Raw genomic sequence first — 14,313 nt, forward strand, 5'->3', positions numbered from 1 at the left:
AGGTAGTATGTACATGAAGATATGGTTAAAGTGACTGCATATGATAAACAGAGAGGAGCAGCAATGTAGAAGAGGGTTTGGGGGGCACACAATGCAAATAGTCCGGGTAGCCATTTGATTACCTGTCCAGGAGTCTTGTGGCTTGGGGGTAAAAACTGCGGTACCGTTTGCCATGCAGTAGTAGAGAGAACAATCTGTGCCTGGGATCTTTGACAATTTTTAGGGCCTTCCTCTGACACCGCCTGGTGTCGAGGTCCTGAATGGCAGGCAGTTTAGCCCCAGTAATGTACTGGGCCGTACGCACTACCCACTGTAGTGCCTTGCAGTCGGAGACTGAGCAATTGCCGTACCAGGCAGTGATGCAACCATGCTCTCGATGTTGCAGCTGTAGAACCTTTTTGAGGATCTGAGGACCCATGCCAAATCTTTTTAGTTTCCTGAGGAGGACTAGGCTTTGTCATGCCCTCTTCATGACTGTCTTGGTGTGTTTGGACCATTCTAGTTTGTTGGTGATGTGGACAGTAGCTAAATATACTTAACAAAAATATAAATGCAACGTGTAAAGTATTGGTCCCATGTTTCATGAGCTGAAATAAAATCTGACATTTTACATATGCATGCACAAAAGGTATATCTCTTAAATGTTGTGTACACATTTGTTTACATATGCTTGTTAGCAAGCATTTCTCCTTTGCCAAGATAATCCATCCACCTGACAAGAAGCTGATTAAACAGCATGATCATTACACAGGTGCACATTGGGTTGGGGACAATAAAAGGCCACTCTAAAATGTGCAGATGTCTCAAGTTGAGGGAGCCTGCAATTGGCATGCTGACTGCAAGAATGGCCAACAGAGCTGTTGCCAGATAATTTAATGTTAATTTCTCTACCATAAACTGCCTCCAATGTCATTTTAGATAATTATGCAGTATGTCCAACTGGTCTCAACCGCAGACCAAGTCTGAAGCACGCCAACCCAGGACCTCCACATCTGGCTTCTTCACCTGCTGGATCAACTGGGACCAGCCACCTGGACAGCTGATGAAACGGAGGAGTATTTATGTCTGTAATAATGCTCCTTTCTGGGGAAAAACGCATTCCGATTAGCCTTACATTATTTTTCATGGGGATCTACTCTTGTGAATGGTGATTTTCATGGAAGGAACCGTGTTTCCTATTGGTTGGACGGATTTACGTATTACATTTTGATTCGTCACCGGTGTCCGGGAAAAATGGCGTCTGAAGAACAGTGCTCGGTACCACTTCGATGGCGGTCGATATCGCTAACCCACATAGAGTTCCCTGCTGGTAAGTGTATTTAAGCGTTAATATTCGCTTACATTCGTCTGATAGATGCTTGACGATTTGGTAATCTCCAAGAGATCTTGGGATGATTTGCAACTGACTGCACGACCGACGGGAACTGCCAAATAGTGAGACCTGGAAAAAGCGTATACACAGCTCCGAACATGAACTGCCAAATAGTGTGACAGTTCCGCATGCGCAGTTGACCATAATGCCAAGCTAACTAGCTCGAGCTTTCATTGCTACATTGACGTGTTTGCATTTAAAAAATGGTAATGTACAACCCATACCCATAATGAAATGTATTCGTTAGAATATATCTTTGTTTGCCACTTGACTACTGGCCCCGTATAGCCAACTCGTTTTGACTGAGACCGTAAGGTAGCTAGCGAAGTTAGCTAGTTGAAATACACTGAGTGTAGTTGGCCAGCTAACGTTATGCCTTCCAAGCCTCAAACATTGACAAAACATTTGTGTCTCGTGTTACATTTATCACGCAAATTGATCATGTGTAATACATTGTACGAACATCTTCACGTTAGCTGGTTTAGATAACTTGCCAACTACCCAGTACACCAACCATCACCCATTTTAATGGAACGTGGGTAACGATTAAAAAAGTATCATCATACAATTTAGCTAACTACCTTTATGGTGTTTGAATATTAACCCAAATTAGTTATCACATTGATACTAACTTCTGCTTGATGCTAACTACAGATTCTAACACCTGAAACTGAGTTTACCATGTATTTTTGGTATCCATTACTGGAGAGTTACAGGTTTGGTACTGTTTAGTGTAGCACAGAATTTTCCACCAACCGTAAAGATGTGCTATGCAGAAATCGCTCCACCATTTCCTGGTTGCAAAAATGTTAGTTTGCCTAATTTCCGTTTGTGACAAAACAAGCAAGGACATTGAATCATTGTTCCAGCTAAACCGCTGTGAAGTATATTTTCCATGAATGAATATATTGTATTTTCAGTCCTTTTGAAGTTGGTGTACAAAACAGGAAGCATAGAAATGGCTCAAATAGAACATATCTACTGCATATTAGACTTGCTTTCTATGAGAATGACAGATCTAACATATTTATGTGAATTTGTTGAGGTTGCCCAATAACATACACCATTTAGTCGACTCGCCGATTGTTTGGTCGAAAGGCTGTTGGTTGACTGAGATTTCTTTAGTTGAGCAGTCGGATTTTATTTTTTTCCATGATGCACAAAACACCTACCTGTCTGATTCGCACATGTCTCAGACTAAACCATTGCGGATGGCACAGTCAATCACTCGAAGACATGTGATATGATTGTATATGGTTATATTATGTAAAGATAATGGTGCAACACTAATACAACTTTCTTTCTTTTTTGATAACAAATGCGTTTTCTCCCGTGTTGGATATGGTCGCTGTCCTCTGTACTGAAACAATCTAGGGTGCGCAGTAGAATTGGCGCCTTTCACTATGTTGCTATGTGCATAATAGCAAAATTAACCTGCATATTGAGAGCAGCAGAGGCAATTAAACAGCCATAGCCTTAAACCCTATTCGGAAAGGATTCGTTTTACTGGGGTTGGTCGGGTAATGAATGTAATTATGTGCACAAGCACAAAACACATTTGTAATTTGAGTCCCGTCCGAATCTGCCATGTCAGTAATTTGTGCAGAGTAACAATTCCAGCCAGAATAACCTGTTTTTTGGCGAACTCCAAGGTCCTCTGATAACTCTACACGCGTGCGAATCGACATCCATGTGTTTTGAGAGAAATGTCTGAGTTTGACAGGTGTTAATCATGGTTTGAGCAAGAAAACAATAACTGATTCGATACATTTAATGAAGTGCTACGCATAGCCTATATGAAGGGCCTACATGTATCAACTTTCACAGTGAATTATTTTGTTAAAATGTTGTGTTTGTATGAATTTATATATTGACAAATGCATTGGTAAAAAATAGTGTGCCTATTTAATATAAGCCTTGCTGTTAATAGATTCCCAAGCAGCGTACAACTGGCCTAAACGTTCAGAAACTATACATTCACTTGCGCATATAGCCTTAAAACACATCTCAAGTGCACTGTTTAGCTCACATCTGAAGGCTGGTGGCCATTTAGTATGTCGACTACGGATTGCTAAAAAATCCTAATAATTATGATCATTTTTTATTTTTATTTTACCTTTATTTAACCAGGTAGGCAAGTTGAGAACAAGTTCTCATTTACAATTGCGACCTGGCCAAGATAAAGCAAAGCAGTTCGACAGATAAAACGACACAGAGTTACACATGGAGTAAAAACAAACATACAGTCAATAATGCAGTATAAACAAGTCTATATACAATGTGAGCAAATGAGGTGAGAAGGGAGGTAAAGGCAAAAAAGGCCATGATGGCAAAGTAAATACAATATAGCAAGTAAAACACTGGAATGGTAGTTTTGCAATGGAAGAATGTGCAAAGTAGAAATAAAATAAAATAAAATAAAAAATCATACTTGCTCAATTCAAATATTATGGCGACACGAACCAAAGATGGTTTAGAAACGTGGGAACCAAGCTCTAGTTATAAGTGTAGCCCTGTTATCGCCTGGATTTATTCCCGCCTATGAAAAAAAAAAACTCCAGGCATCGGTCATAATGGTCCATTTATTTGTAGAAAAATAAAAAGTTTGGAAAAAACGAATCCAGTCCGAATCATCCTCTGGAATAGGACATTCTGGGGTAATAATTACATAAACCAACGTCCTCTAGTAATACTAGTCACGTGCAAATAGGGCTTACCCTAATTGTCTAAGAAAATTGAGAGCGCAAAGTCCAAAATAATGAGGTCTATAATCAATAGCCTAACTGTTAAATGTACGTGGCTTTTGTAATTCATCCACATACACCACCATTCGAAACGTTTGGGGCCACTTAGAAATGTCCTTGTTTTTGAAAGAAAAGCAAGTTGTTTTTGTCCATTTTAAAATAACATCGAATTGATCAGAAATACAGTGTAAACATTGTTAATGTTGTAAATAACTATTGTAGCTGGAAATTGCTTTATTGTTTTGTTTTTATTTTCCTGTGTTCCAATAGCACTTTGTGTTAGCTAATCCAAGTTGATCATTTTAAAAGGCTAATTGATCATTAGAAAACCCTTTAGCAATTATGTTAGCACAGCTGAAAACTTGTTTTGATTTAAAGTACAATAAAACTGTCCTTCTTTAGACTGGTTGAGTATCTGGAGCATCAGCATTTGTGGGTTCGATTACAGGCTCAAAATGGCCAGAAACAATTAACTTTCTTCTGAAACTCGTCAGTCTATTCTTGTTCTGAGAAATGAAGGCTATTCCATGCGAGAAATTGCCAAGAAACTGAAGATCTCGTACAACGCTGTGTACTACTCCCTTTACAGAACAGTGCAAACTGTCTCTAACCAGAATAGAAAGAGATAAATACATTAATGTCTTGTTTGAGAAACAGACGCCTCACAAGACCTCAACTGGCAGCGTCATTAAATAGTACCCACCACGCTTGCTTCTATGTGCCAAGTTTGTAGCATCATATCCAAGAAGAGTCAAGGCTGTAATTGCTGCTAATGGTGCTTCAACAAAATACTGAGTAAAGGGTCTGAATATTTCTGCAAATGTGATATTTAAGTGTTATTTTTATAAACTAGCAAAAAATGTCTGGGGTATTGTGTGTAGATTAAGGCTGTAACGTAACACAATTCGGAATAAGTCAAGAAATCTGAATACTTTCCTGAAGGCACTGCCCTGCTGGATGTTCCCCTGAATGTTCACATTTTCCTGCAAGGGGATTGTGTTTAAGAATTTCTTGTTGGTTGTTCTCAAAGGTGATCTGACTGGACAAGTGTTGGCCTACACCAGCCTGCTGCCCATAGCGATCCTCGTAGGCTTTGTCACCCTCATAGTGTTCAAGCGTGAACTGCACACGGTAAGTAATGTAACCCAGATCCTTGCCCCATACGGGGTTACCCAACTCCCTGCTGGATCACTAAATGACGACGGGACACGTGTCTCACTTTACACATGACACACGCTAAGCCATACAGTGGCTTGCAAAAGTATTCATCCCCCTTGGCATTTTTCCTATTTTTTTGCCTTAACTTGGAATTATAATAGATTTTTGGGGGGGTTGTATCATTGGATTTACACAACATGCTTACCACTTTGAAGATGCTAAATGTTTTTTATTGTGAAACAAGCAAGAAATTAGACAAGAAAAACTGAACTTGAGTGTGCATAACTAATCAACCCCCCCAAAGTCAATACTTTGTAGAGCCACCTTTTGCAGCTATTACAGCTGCAAGTCTCTTGGGGTATGTCTCTATAAGCTTGGCACATCTAGCCACTGGGATTTTTGTCCATTCTTCAAGGCAAAACTGCTCCAGCTCCTTTTAAGTTGGATGGGTTCCACTGGTGTACAGCAATCTTTAAGTCATACCACAGATTCTCAATTGGATTGAGGTCTGTGCTTTGACTAGGCCATTCCAAGACATTTAAATGTTTCCCCTTAAATCACTCGAGTGTTGCTTTAGCAGTATGCTTAGGGTCATTGTCCTGCTGGAAGGTGAACCTCCATCCCAGTCTCAAATCTCTGGAAGACTGAAACAGGTTTCCCTCAGGAATTTCCCTGTATTTACTGCCATCCATCATTCCTTCAATTCTGACCAGTTTCCCAGTCCCTGACGATGGAAAAACATGATGTTCTCGGGGTGATGAGAGGTGTTGGGTTTGCGCCAGACATAGCATTTTCCTTGATGGCCAAAAAGCTCAATTTTAGTCTCATCTGACCAGAGTACATTCTTCTATATGTTTGGGGAGTCTCCCACATTCCTTTTGGCGAACACCAAATGTGTTTGCTTTTTTTTTTTTCTGTAAAGCCCAGCTCTGTGGAGTGTACGGCTTAAAGTGGTCCTATGGACAGATCCTCCAATCTCCGCTGTGGCGCTTTGCAGCTCCCTCTAGGTTACATTTGGTCTCTTTGTTTCCTCTCTGATTCATGCCCTCCTTGCCTGGTCTGTGAATTTTGGTGGGCGGCCCTCTCTTGGCAGGTTTGTTGTGGTGCCACATTCTTTAATAATGGATTTCATGGTGCTCTGTGGAATGTTCAAAGTTTCTGATATTTTTTATAACCCAATCCTGATCCGTATTTCTCCAAAACGTTGTCCTTGACCTGTTTGGAGGGTTCTTTGGTCTTCATAGTGCCGCTTGCTTGGTGTTGCAGACTCTGGGGCCTTTCAGAACAGGTGTGTGTATATATACTGAGATCATGTGACAGATCATGTGACACTTAGAATGCACACAGGTGGACTTTAACTTGGGGCGGCAGGGTAGCCTAGTGGTTAGAGCGTTGGGTTGCAAGTTCAAATCCCCGAGCTGATAAGGTACAACTCTGTCGTTCTGCCCCTGAACAAGGCAGTGTTCCTGAACAAGGCAGTGTTCCTAGGCCGTCATTGAAATTAAGAATTTGTTCTTAACTGACTTGCCTAGTTAAATAAAGGTAAAATAACTAATTATGACTTGACCTGCCTAGTTAAATAAAGGTAAAATAACTAATTATGACTTGACCTGCCTAGTTAAATAAAGGTAAAATAACTAATTATGTGACTTCTGAAGGTAATTGGTTGCACCAGAACTTATTTAGAGGCTTCATAACAAAGGGGGTGAATATGCATGCACCAGTTTTCTGTTTCTGTTTAATTTTAAGTTATTAAGTTATTTTTTTCATTTCACTTCACCCACTTGGGCTATGTTGTGTGTGTCAATTGCATGAAATCCATGTAAATATCAATTTTAATTTCAGGTTGTAATGCAACAAAATAGGAAAAACGGCAAGGGGGGTGAATACTTTTGCAAGGCACTGTACATAAAGAAATGCTTGTGCAAGGTCATATAGATATAGATATTGCCCATTAATAGTAAAGATTAGGCTAATGTTGCTAGCTACATTTCTGTAAGAAAATATTTAAAAGCTGTATTCATACACATGGTGGACTAAGGCATATGATCACACCTAATCCTTTTCCCAATCCTCATCCCTAGATCTCCTCCTTCGGTGGGCTCGTCCTGAACGAAGGTGTGAATTGGCTGCTGAAGCATATTCTACGGGAGCCCCGCCCATGTGAAGGTGAGGAAAGCGACAATTCACTTACTGTAGTGACCCAGTACATTCGGAACGTGCCTTGACTTTTTTATTTATTTTTTAAGTCGAGGCGTCTGAACTTTCCAAAATATATATTTTTATTTTTCTATTTCACCTTTATTTAACCAGGTAGGCTAGTTGAGAGCAAGTTCTCATTTACAACTGCGACTGGGCCAAGATAAAGCAAAGCAGTGCGACAGAAACAACACAGAGTTACATGAAATAAACAAGCATACAGTAAACACAATAGAGATTAAAAAGAAAGTCTATATACAGTGTGTGCAAATGGCATGAGGAGGTATGGCAATAAATAGGCCATAGTAGCAAAGTAATTACAATTTAGCAGATTAACACTGGAGTGATAGATGAGCAGATGATGGTGTGTAAGTAGTGATACTGGTGTGCAAAAGAGCAGCAAAGTAAATAAAAACAATATGGGGATGAGGTAGGTAGATTGGGTGGGCTATTTACAGATGGACTATGTACAGCTGCAGCGATCGGTTAGCTGCTCAGATAGCTGATGTTTAATGTTAGTGAGGGAAATGCGATCAAATGAGATCAAATGAGGTGTTGGCTTTGACCAGTGAGATATACCTGCTTGAGTGTGTGCTACGGGTGGGTGTTGTTATCGTGCCCAGTGAGCTGAGATAAGGCGGAGCTTTACCCAGCATAGACTTGTAAATGACCTGGAGCCAGTGGGTCTGGCGACGAATATGTAGCAAGGGCCAGCCAACTAGAGCATACAGGTCGCAGTGGTATAAGGCGCTTTGGTAACAAAACGGATGGCACTGTGATAGGCGGCAGCGTAGCCTAGTAGCGTAGCGTAGCCTAGTGGTTAGAGCATTGGACTAGTAACCGGAAGGTTGCGAGTTCAAACCCCCGAGCTGACAAGGTACAAATCTGTCGTTCTGCCCCTGAACAGGCAGTTAACCCACTGTTCCCAGGCCGTCATTGAAAATAAGAATGTGTTCTTAACTGACTTGCCTGGTTAAATAAAGGTAAAATAAATAAAATAGACTGCATCCAATTTGCTGAGTAGAGTATTGGAAGCTATTTTGTAGATGACATCGCCGAAGTCTAGGATCGGTAGGATACTCCGTTTTACTAGGGTAAGTTTGGCGGCGTGAGTGAAGGAGGTTTTGTTTGCGAAATTGAAAGCCGATTCTAGATTTGATTTTGGATTGGAGAGTTTACAGTCTAGCCAGACACCTAGGTATTTGTAGTTGTCCACTTATTCTAGGTCAAAACCGTCCAGAGTAGTGATGCTAGTCGGGCGTGCGGGTGCGGGCAGCGAACGGTTGAAAAGTATGCATTTGGTTTTGCTAGCGTTTAAGAGCAGTTGGAGGCCACGGAGGAAGGAGTGTTGTATGTCATTGAAGCTCGTTTGGAGGTTAGTTAACACAGTGTCCAAAGAAGGGCCAGATGTATAAAGAATGGTGTCGTCTGCATAGAGGTGGATCAGGGAATCACCCGCAGCAAGAGCGACATCGTTGATATATACAGAGAAAAGAGTCAGCCCGAGAATTGAACTCTGTGGTACCCCCATAGAGACTGCCAGAGGTCCGGACAACAGACCCTCCAATTTTACACACTGAACTCTATCTGCGAAGTTGTTGGTGAACCAGGCAAGGCAGTCATTTGAGAAACCAAGGCTATTGAGTCTGCCAATAAGAATATGGTGATTGACAGAGTCGAAAGCCTTGGCCAGGTCGATGAAGACGGCTGCACAGTACTGTCTTTTATCAATGGCGGTTATGATATTGTTTAGTACCTTGTGCTTGGCTGAGGTGCACCCGTGACCAGCTCGGAAACCGGATACCACAGCGGAGAAGGTACGGTGAGATTCTCAATGGTCAGTGATCTGTTTATTAACTTGGCTTTCAAAGACTTTAGAAAGGCAGGGCAGGATGGATATTGGTCTGTAACAGTTTGGGTCTAGAGTGTCACCCCCTTTGAAGAGGGGGATCGCCGCGGCAGCTTTCCAATCTTTAGGGATCTCGGACGAAATGAGAGGTTGAACAAACTGGTAATAGGGGTTGCAACAATGGCGGTAGATCATTTTAGAAAGAGAGGGTCCAGGATTGGTCTAGCCCAGCTGATTTGTACGGGTCCAGGTTTTGCAGCTCTGCCAGAACATCTGCGATCTGGATTTGGGTGAAGGAGATGCTGGGGAGGTTGGGTAAGTAGCTGCGAGGGGTGTGGAGCTGTTGGCCAGGGTTGGGGTAGCCAGGAGGAAAGCATGGCCAGCCGTAGAGAAATGCTTATTGAAATTTTCGATTATCATGGATTTATCGGTGTTGACCGTGTTGCCTAGCCTCAGTGCAGTGGGCAGCTGGGAGGAGGTGCTCTTGTTCTCCATGGACTTTACAGTGTCCCAAAACCTTTTGGAGTTCGAGCTACAGGATGCAAATTTATGTTTGAAAAAGCTAGCCTTTGCTTTCCTGACTGACTGTGTGTATTGGTTCCTGACTTCCCCGGACAGTTGCATATCGCGGGGACTATTCAATGCTATTGCAGACTGCCACAGGATGTTTTTGTGCTGGTCAAGGGCAGTCAGGTCTGGAGTGAACCAAGTTCTACATTTTTTTAAAGGAGCATGCTTATTTAAGATGGTGAGGAAATTACTTTTAAAGAACGACCAGGCATCCTCGACTAACTGGATGAGGTCAATATCCTTCCATGATACCTGGGCCAGATCGATTAGGAAGGCCTGCTCGCAAAAGTGTTTTAGGGAGCGTTTGACAGTGATGAGGGGTGGTCATTTGACCCCGGACCCATAGCGGATGCAGGCAATGAGGCAGTGATCGCTGAGATCCTGATTGAAAACAGCAGAGGTGTATTTGGAGGGCAAGTTGGTCACGATAATACCTATGAGGCGGCAGGGTAGCCTAGTGGTTAGTGTTGGACTAGTAACCGAAAGGTTGCAAGTTCAAATCCCCGAGCTGACAAGGTACAAATCTGTTGTTCTGACCCTGAACAGGCAGTTAACCCACTGTTCCTAGACCATTGTTGAAAATAAGAATTTGTTCTTAACTGACTTGCCTAGTTAAATAAAGTTTTTGAAATTTGAAGCTCGACCTGTTTGGGCATAGACCTGGAAAGTATGAAAGAACTTTGCAAGCTATCTCCGTGACGACGAAGGGACTGGGCCAGATGACGAAAAAGGTATTGTAGTTTTAGTTTGCTAGCCGGGAGATGTGCCTGGCTCTGGGCTAGCTTCGGGGCTGGGTCACTCAGTGGCAGCTAGCTAGCTGTGATGATCAATGGTCCAGGGTTTACGGCAGGAATCTGGTGTCGTAGTGGAGAAAAACAGTCCGAGGCTGGCAGGTATTATCCAGGCTAAAAAAACGGCTGGTGCCTGAGCAGAGGGTAAAGGCCGCTAGCAGTGGCTAACAATGACTAAATGGATAGTAACTTAGTTAATTAGCTGGCTACCTTCTGATGAAAGTTTTAGCTATAGAGTCTTTAAAAAATTGTGGATCTGTGTCACATTGAGTGAGGCGGGTTCCCGGAAGGTATATTTAATTTAAAAATGGAAAAAGAGATAATAAATTGGAATATATACAAAAAAGACGAAAAATACAAAAAGTAAACGAGAGGACAACAAACCACGTCTGCACTGCTACGCCACCTTGGATATGTCTGTACACATACAAATAATGCCAATACAGTGTCTGTCTGTGCATCAAATAAATATACAGTAGGTGTATTGTGTTAATTCTCAGAGTAAAACACTCAACGGACACTGAAAGCTTAACCAAGTGTATTCTTCCCAGAGGGTCAATACAGCTGCATTAGACAAAAAAAATAACATTTTCACACACGCACTGATATTTAACCATTCCTCATAAGCTGAGTCTCCTTCTACCCATCTGTACAAACATCATTCTTTACTGCTAGGCAGGACACTAGTGATACGCCCCCCCCCGCCCCCATCACTAATCCATGGCTCTCTCCCCTTACCATTCACGCCTGCCACATGTAATCGTCGCTCCCCTACACTCATCACAAATACACATGAAGTATATTTCATATTCTCAGAACCCAACAATGGTAACATAAGTTCATATTGTAGGCAAGACAGAATGCAGAAATGGTACACAGCATTACTAAGTTCATGCTTCCAGGATGCAGCCAGAAACAGATTTTGTATTAGTCAAAAACAAATGAGCCAATCGCTTTTGTATGGGTCACAGTGGAGAGAACGGGGAGCATTCTCAGTTGTCAGCCGTTTCTTTCAGTCATAGACCGAATTGTACACCAATTTATAATCTTCACATCAATCATAGAATCCCAAACTAGCAAAACACTTCATATGATAGTGGTTATATATATATATATATATATAATATACACAAAACAACAATACTATGGGTGACAGCTTGTTGAAGGCATTTCTAACGGAAGCATCTCTGACATTTAACTGTCACGAGTTTGACTCATTTCAGCTTTTGATGGACAAAAATGCCCATAAATATTTGTGATTAATGTCATAGCGTGTGGTTAAACTCTGTTCTATTTGTGATTGTCATAGCGTGTGGTTAAACTCTGTTCTATTTGTGAGCATGGCCAGCCGTAGAGAAATGCTTATTGAAATTTTCGATTATCATGGATTTATCGGTGTTGACCGTGTTGCCTAGCCTCAGTGCAGTGGGCAGCTGGGAGGAGGTGCTCTTGTTCTCCATGGACTTTACAGTGTCCCAAAACCTTTTGGAGTTCGAGCTACAGGATGCAAATTTATGTTTGAAAAAGCTAGCCTTTGCTTTCCTGACTGACTGTGTGTATTGGTTCCTGACTTCCCCGGACAGTTGCATATCGCGGGGACTATTGAATGCTATTGCAGACTGCCACAGGATGTTTTTGTGCTGGTCAAGGGCAGTCAGGTCTGGAGTGAACCAAGTTCTACATTTTTTTAAATGCGTGTGGTTAAACCCTGTTCTATTTGTGATTGTCATAGCGTGTGGTTAAACCCTGTTCTATTTGTGATTGTCATAGCGTGTGGTTAAACTCTGTTCTATTTGTGATTGTCATAGCGTGTGGTTAAACCCTGTTCTTCTGTATCTTTTCCCAGGAGCTCACACAACCCTGACAACAGAGTATGGGATGCCCTCCAGTCATTCCCAGTTCATCTGGTTTTTTGTTGTTTACTTCTTTCTTTTCCTTTATTTAAGGTGAGTTACCATTCTCTCGCAGACTACATTTATTTAAAAGGGGAAAAAATTATGCATTGTAGCCATACATAACATTTGATGTCGGCTGACGCACTTTGCCCCCTGTGTCTAGAATGCATCAAACGAACAACGCTCGGTGTGTGGAGCTGCTGTGGAGACACATACTGTCCATCACCTTGTTGGGCGTGGCCTTATCAGTGTCATACAGCAGGTGAGGGACAAGTCTAATTTATCTAGATTTTAATGTATTTTTAGACCATGACACATTTGTCAATTTGGTCCCAACTCTTAACCATTTAGTACAATTGCACAATTTGTATTAAAAAAATGCTCAATGTACCTTTTCGCAGGGTGTACCTGTTGTACCACACTTGGAGTCAGGTCTTCTATGGGGGAGTGGCCGGTAGCACCATAGGAGTAGTCTGGTTCTTCTTCACACAGGAGGTGCTTACACCGCTATTCCCCAAGATAGCAGCATGGTAAAGAACAGGGACACCTCTCAGGGGTGCACACAGGCTTAGCAAGAAGTGAACCATCAGAGCCTGGCACAGATTTGGGCAGCGTATACTGTAGCTACTGATGTGTTCATCTTGATTATCTGTTGTGTACTTTTCCCTTTCTCAGTGTGTCTCCATTTTTTATTTTGTCCCACCTCTCTCGCCATCCTTGACTGCTGACAGGCCGATATCAGAGTTCTTTCTAGTGCGGGACACGAGCCTGATCCCCAACATCCTTTGGTTTGAGTACACAGTGACCAGGTCAGAGGCGAGGTAAGGGACATATTTTAATAACCACATTAGGTGGGAATCTGTGTGACTCCAAATAGAGTTGATGTTTTTAACCATGTTTACATGTGTAGTAATGGTATGAATGTCTGCTTATCCTCTAGAAACAGACAACGGAAGCTTGGAACAAAGCTTCAGTGATCTCAGCAGTTCCTTGGAGAAATTGAGTAAAGGAACATACACACACACACTCACTCACTCACTCATTAAAAAACACACTGGAGAATCAATTATCTTCTGGACTGACCTGGTTGAAATGGTATAAAGGCCATCGATTTACAGGTGGACCAAAAGAGTGTCTGGACTCGGCCCGGATTCCACAGCCTTAGCAAGTCCGTCCATATGCCTCTCCTTGTATAGCTTGCCGAAATGCTCCCCCAATGCATGCAAGACTGTGCAAGAGGTATACTATTTAATGATAAATTAATATAAACTCAGCAAAAAAAATAAACATCCTCTCACTGTCAACTGCGTTTATTTTCAGAAAACTTAACATGTGTAAATATTTGTATGAACATAACGAGATTCAACAACTGAGACATAAACTGAACAAGTTCCAATGTCATGTGACTAACAAATGGAATGTGTCAAAATCAAAAGTAACAGTCAGTATCTGGTGTGGCCACCAGCTGCATTAAGTACTGCAGTGCATCTCCTCCTCATGGACTGCACCAGATTTGCCAGTTCTTGCTGTGAGATGTGACCCCACTCTTCCACCAAGGCACCTGCATGTTCCTGGACATTTCTGGGGGAGAACGGTCCTAGCCCTCACCCTTCAATCTGATCCAACAGGTCCCAGACGTGCTCAATGGGATTGAGATCCGGGCTCTTCACTGGCCATGGCAGAACACTGACATTCCTGTCTTGCAGGAAATCACACACAGAGCGAGCAGTATGGC

At 42.1% G+C, this 14,313-nt stretch overlaps 1 protein-coding gene across 3 annotated transcripts; it reads left to right on the forward strand.

Annotated features, from left to right (window-relative positions):
* The first annotated feature begins 800 nt into the window (after nucleotides 1-800).
* dolpp1 (dolichyldiphosphatase 1) lies at nucleotides 801-13,939 on the forward strand. 3 transcript variants are annotated; one of them, XM_020458061.2, is made up of 8 exons: nucleotides 801-1,309; nucleotides 5,147-5,247; nucleotides 7,359-7,443; nucleotides 12,530-12,629; nucleotides 12,742-12,840; nucleotides 12,980-13,108; nucleotides 13,310-13,399; nucleotides 13,519-13,939. In XM_020458061.2, exons 1-8 carry the CDS (start codon nucleotides 1,234-1,236, stop codon nucleotides 13,553-13,555), a joined length of 717 nt encoding a protein of 238 aa, XP_020313650.1. In that variant the 5' UTR covers nucleotides 801-1,233; the 3' UTR covers nucleotides 13,556-13,939. The 3 variants fall into 3 exon arrangements, with proteins under 3 accessions (XP_020313650.1, XP_020313651.1, XP_031658571.1); XM_031802711.1 differs by having other exon boundaries at nucleotides 894-1,309; nucleotides 12,980-13,073; XM_020458062.2 differs by lacking the exon at nucleotides 13,519-13,939 and having other exon boundaries at nucleotides 891-1,309; nucleotides 13,254-13,370.
* Nucleotides 13,940-14,313: the final 374 nt, after the last annotated feature.

Source organism: Oncorhynchus kisutch, linkage group LG23 (genome assembly GCF_002021735.2).
Source record: "Oncorhynchus kisutch isolate 150728-3 linkage group LG23, Okis_V2, whole genome shotgun sequence".
NCBI lineage: Eukaryota > Metazoa > Chordata > Actinopteri > Salmoniformes > Salmonidae > Oncorhynchus > Oncorhynchus kisutch.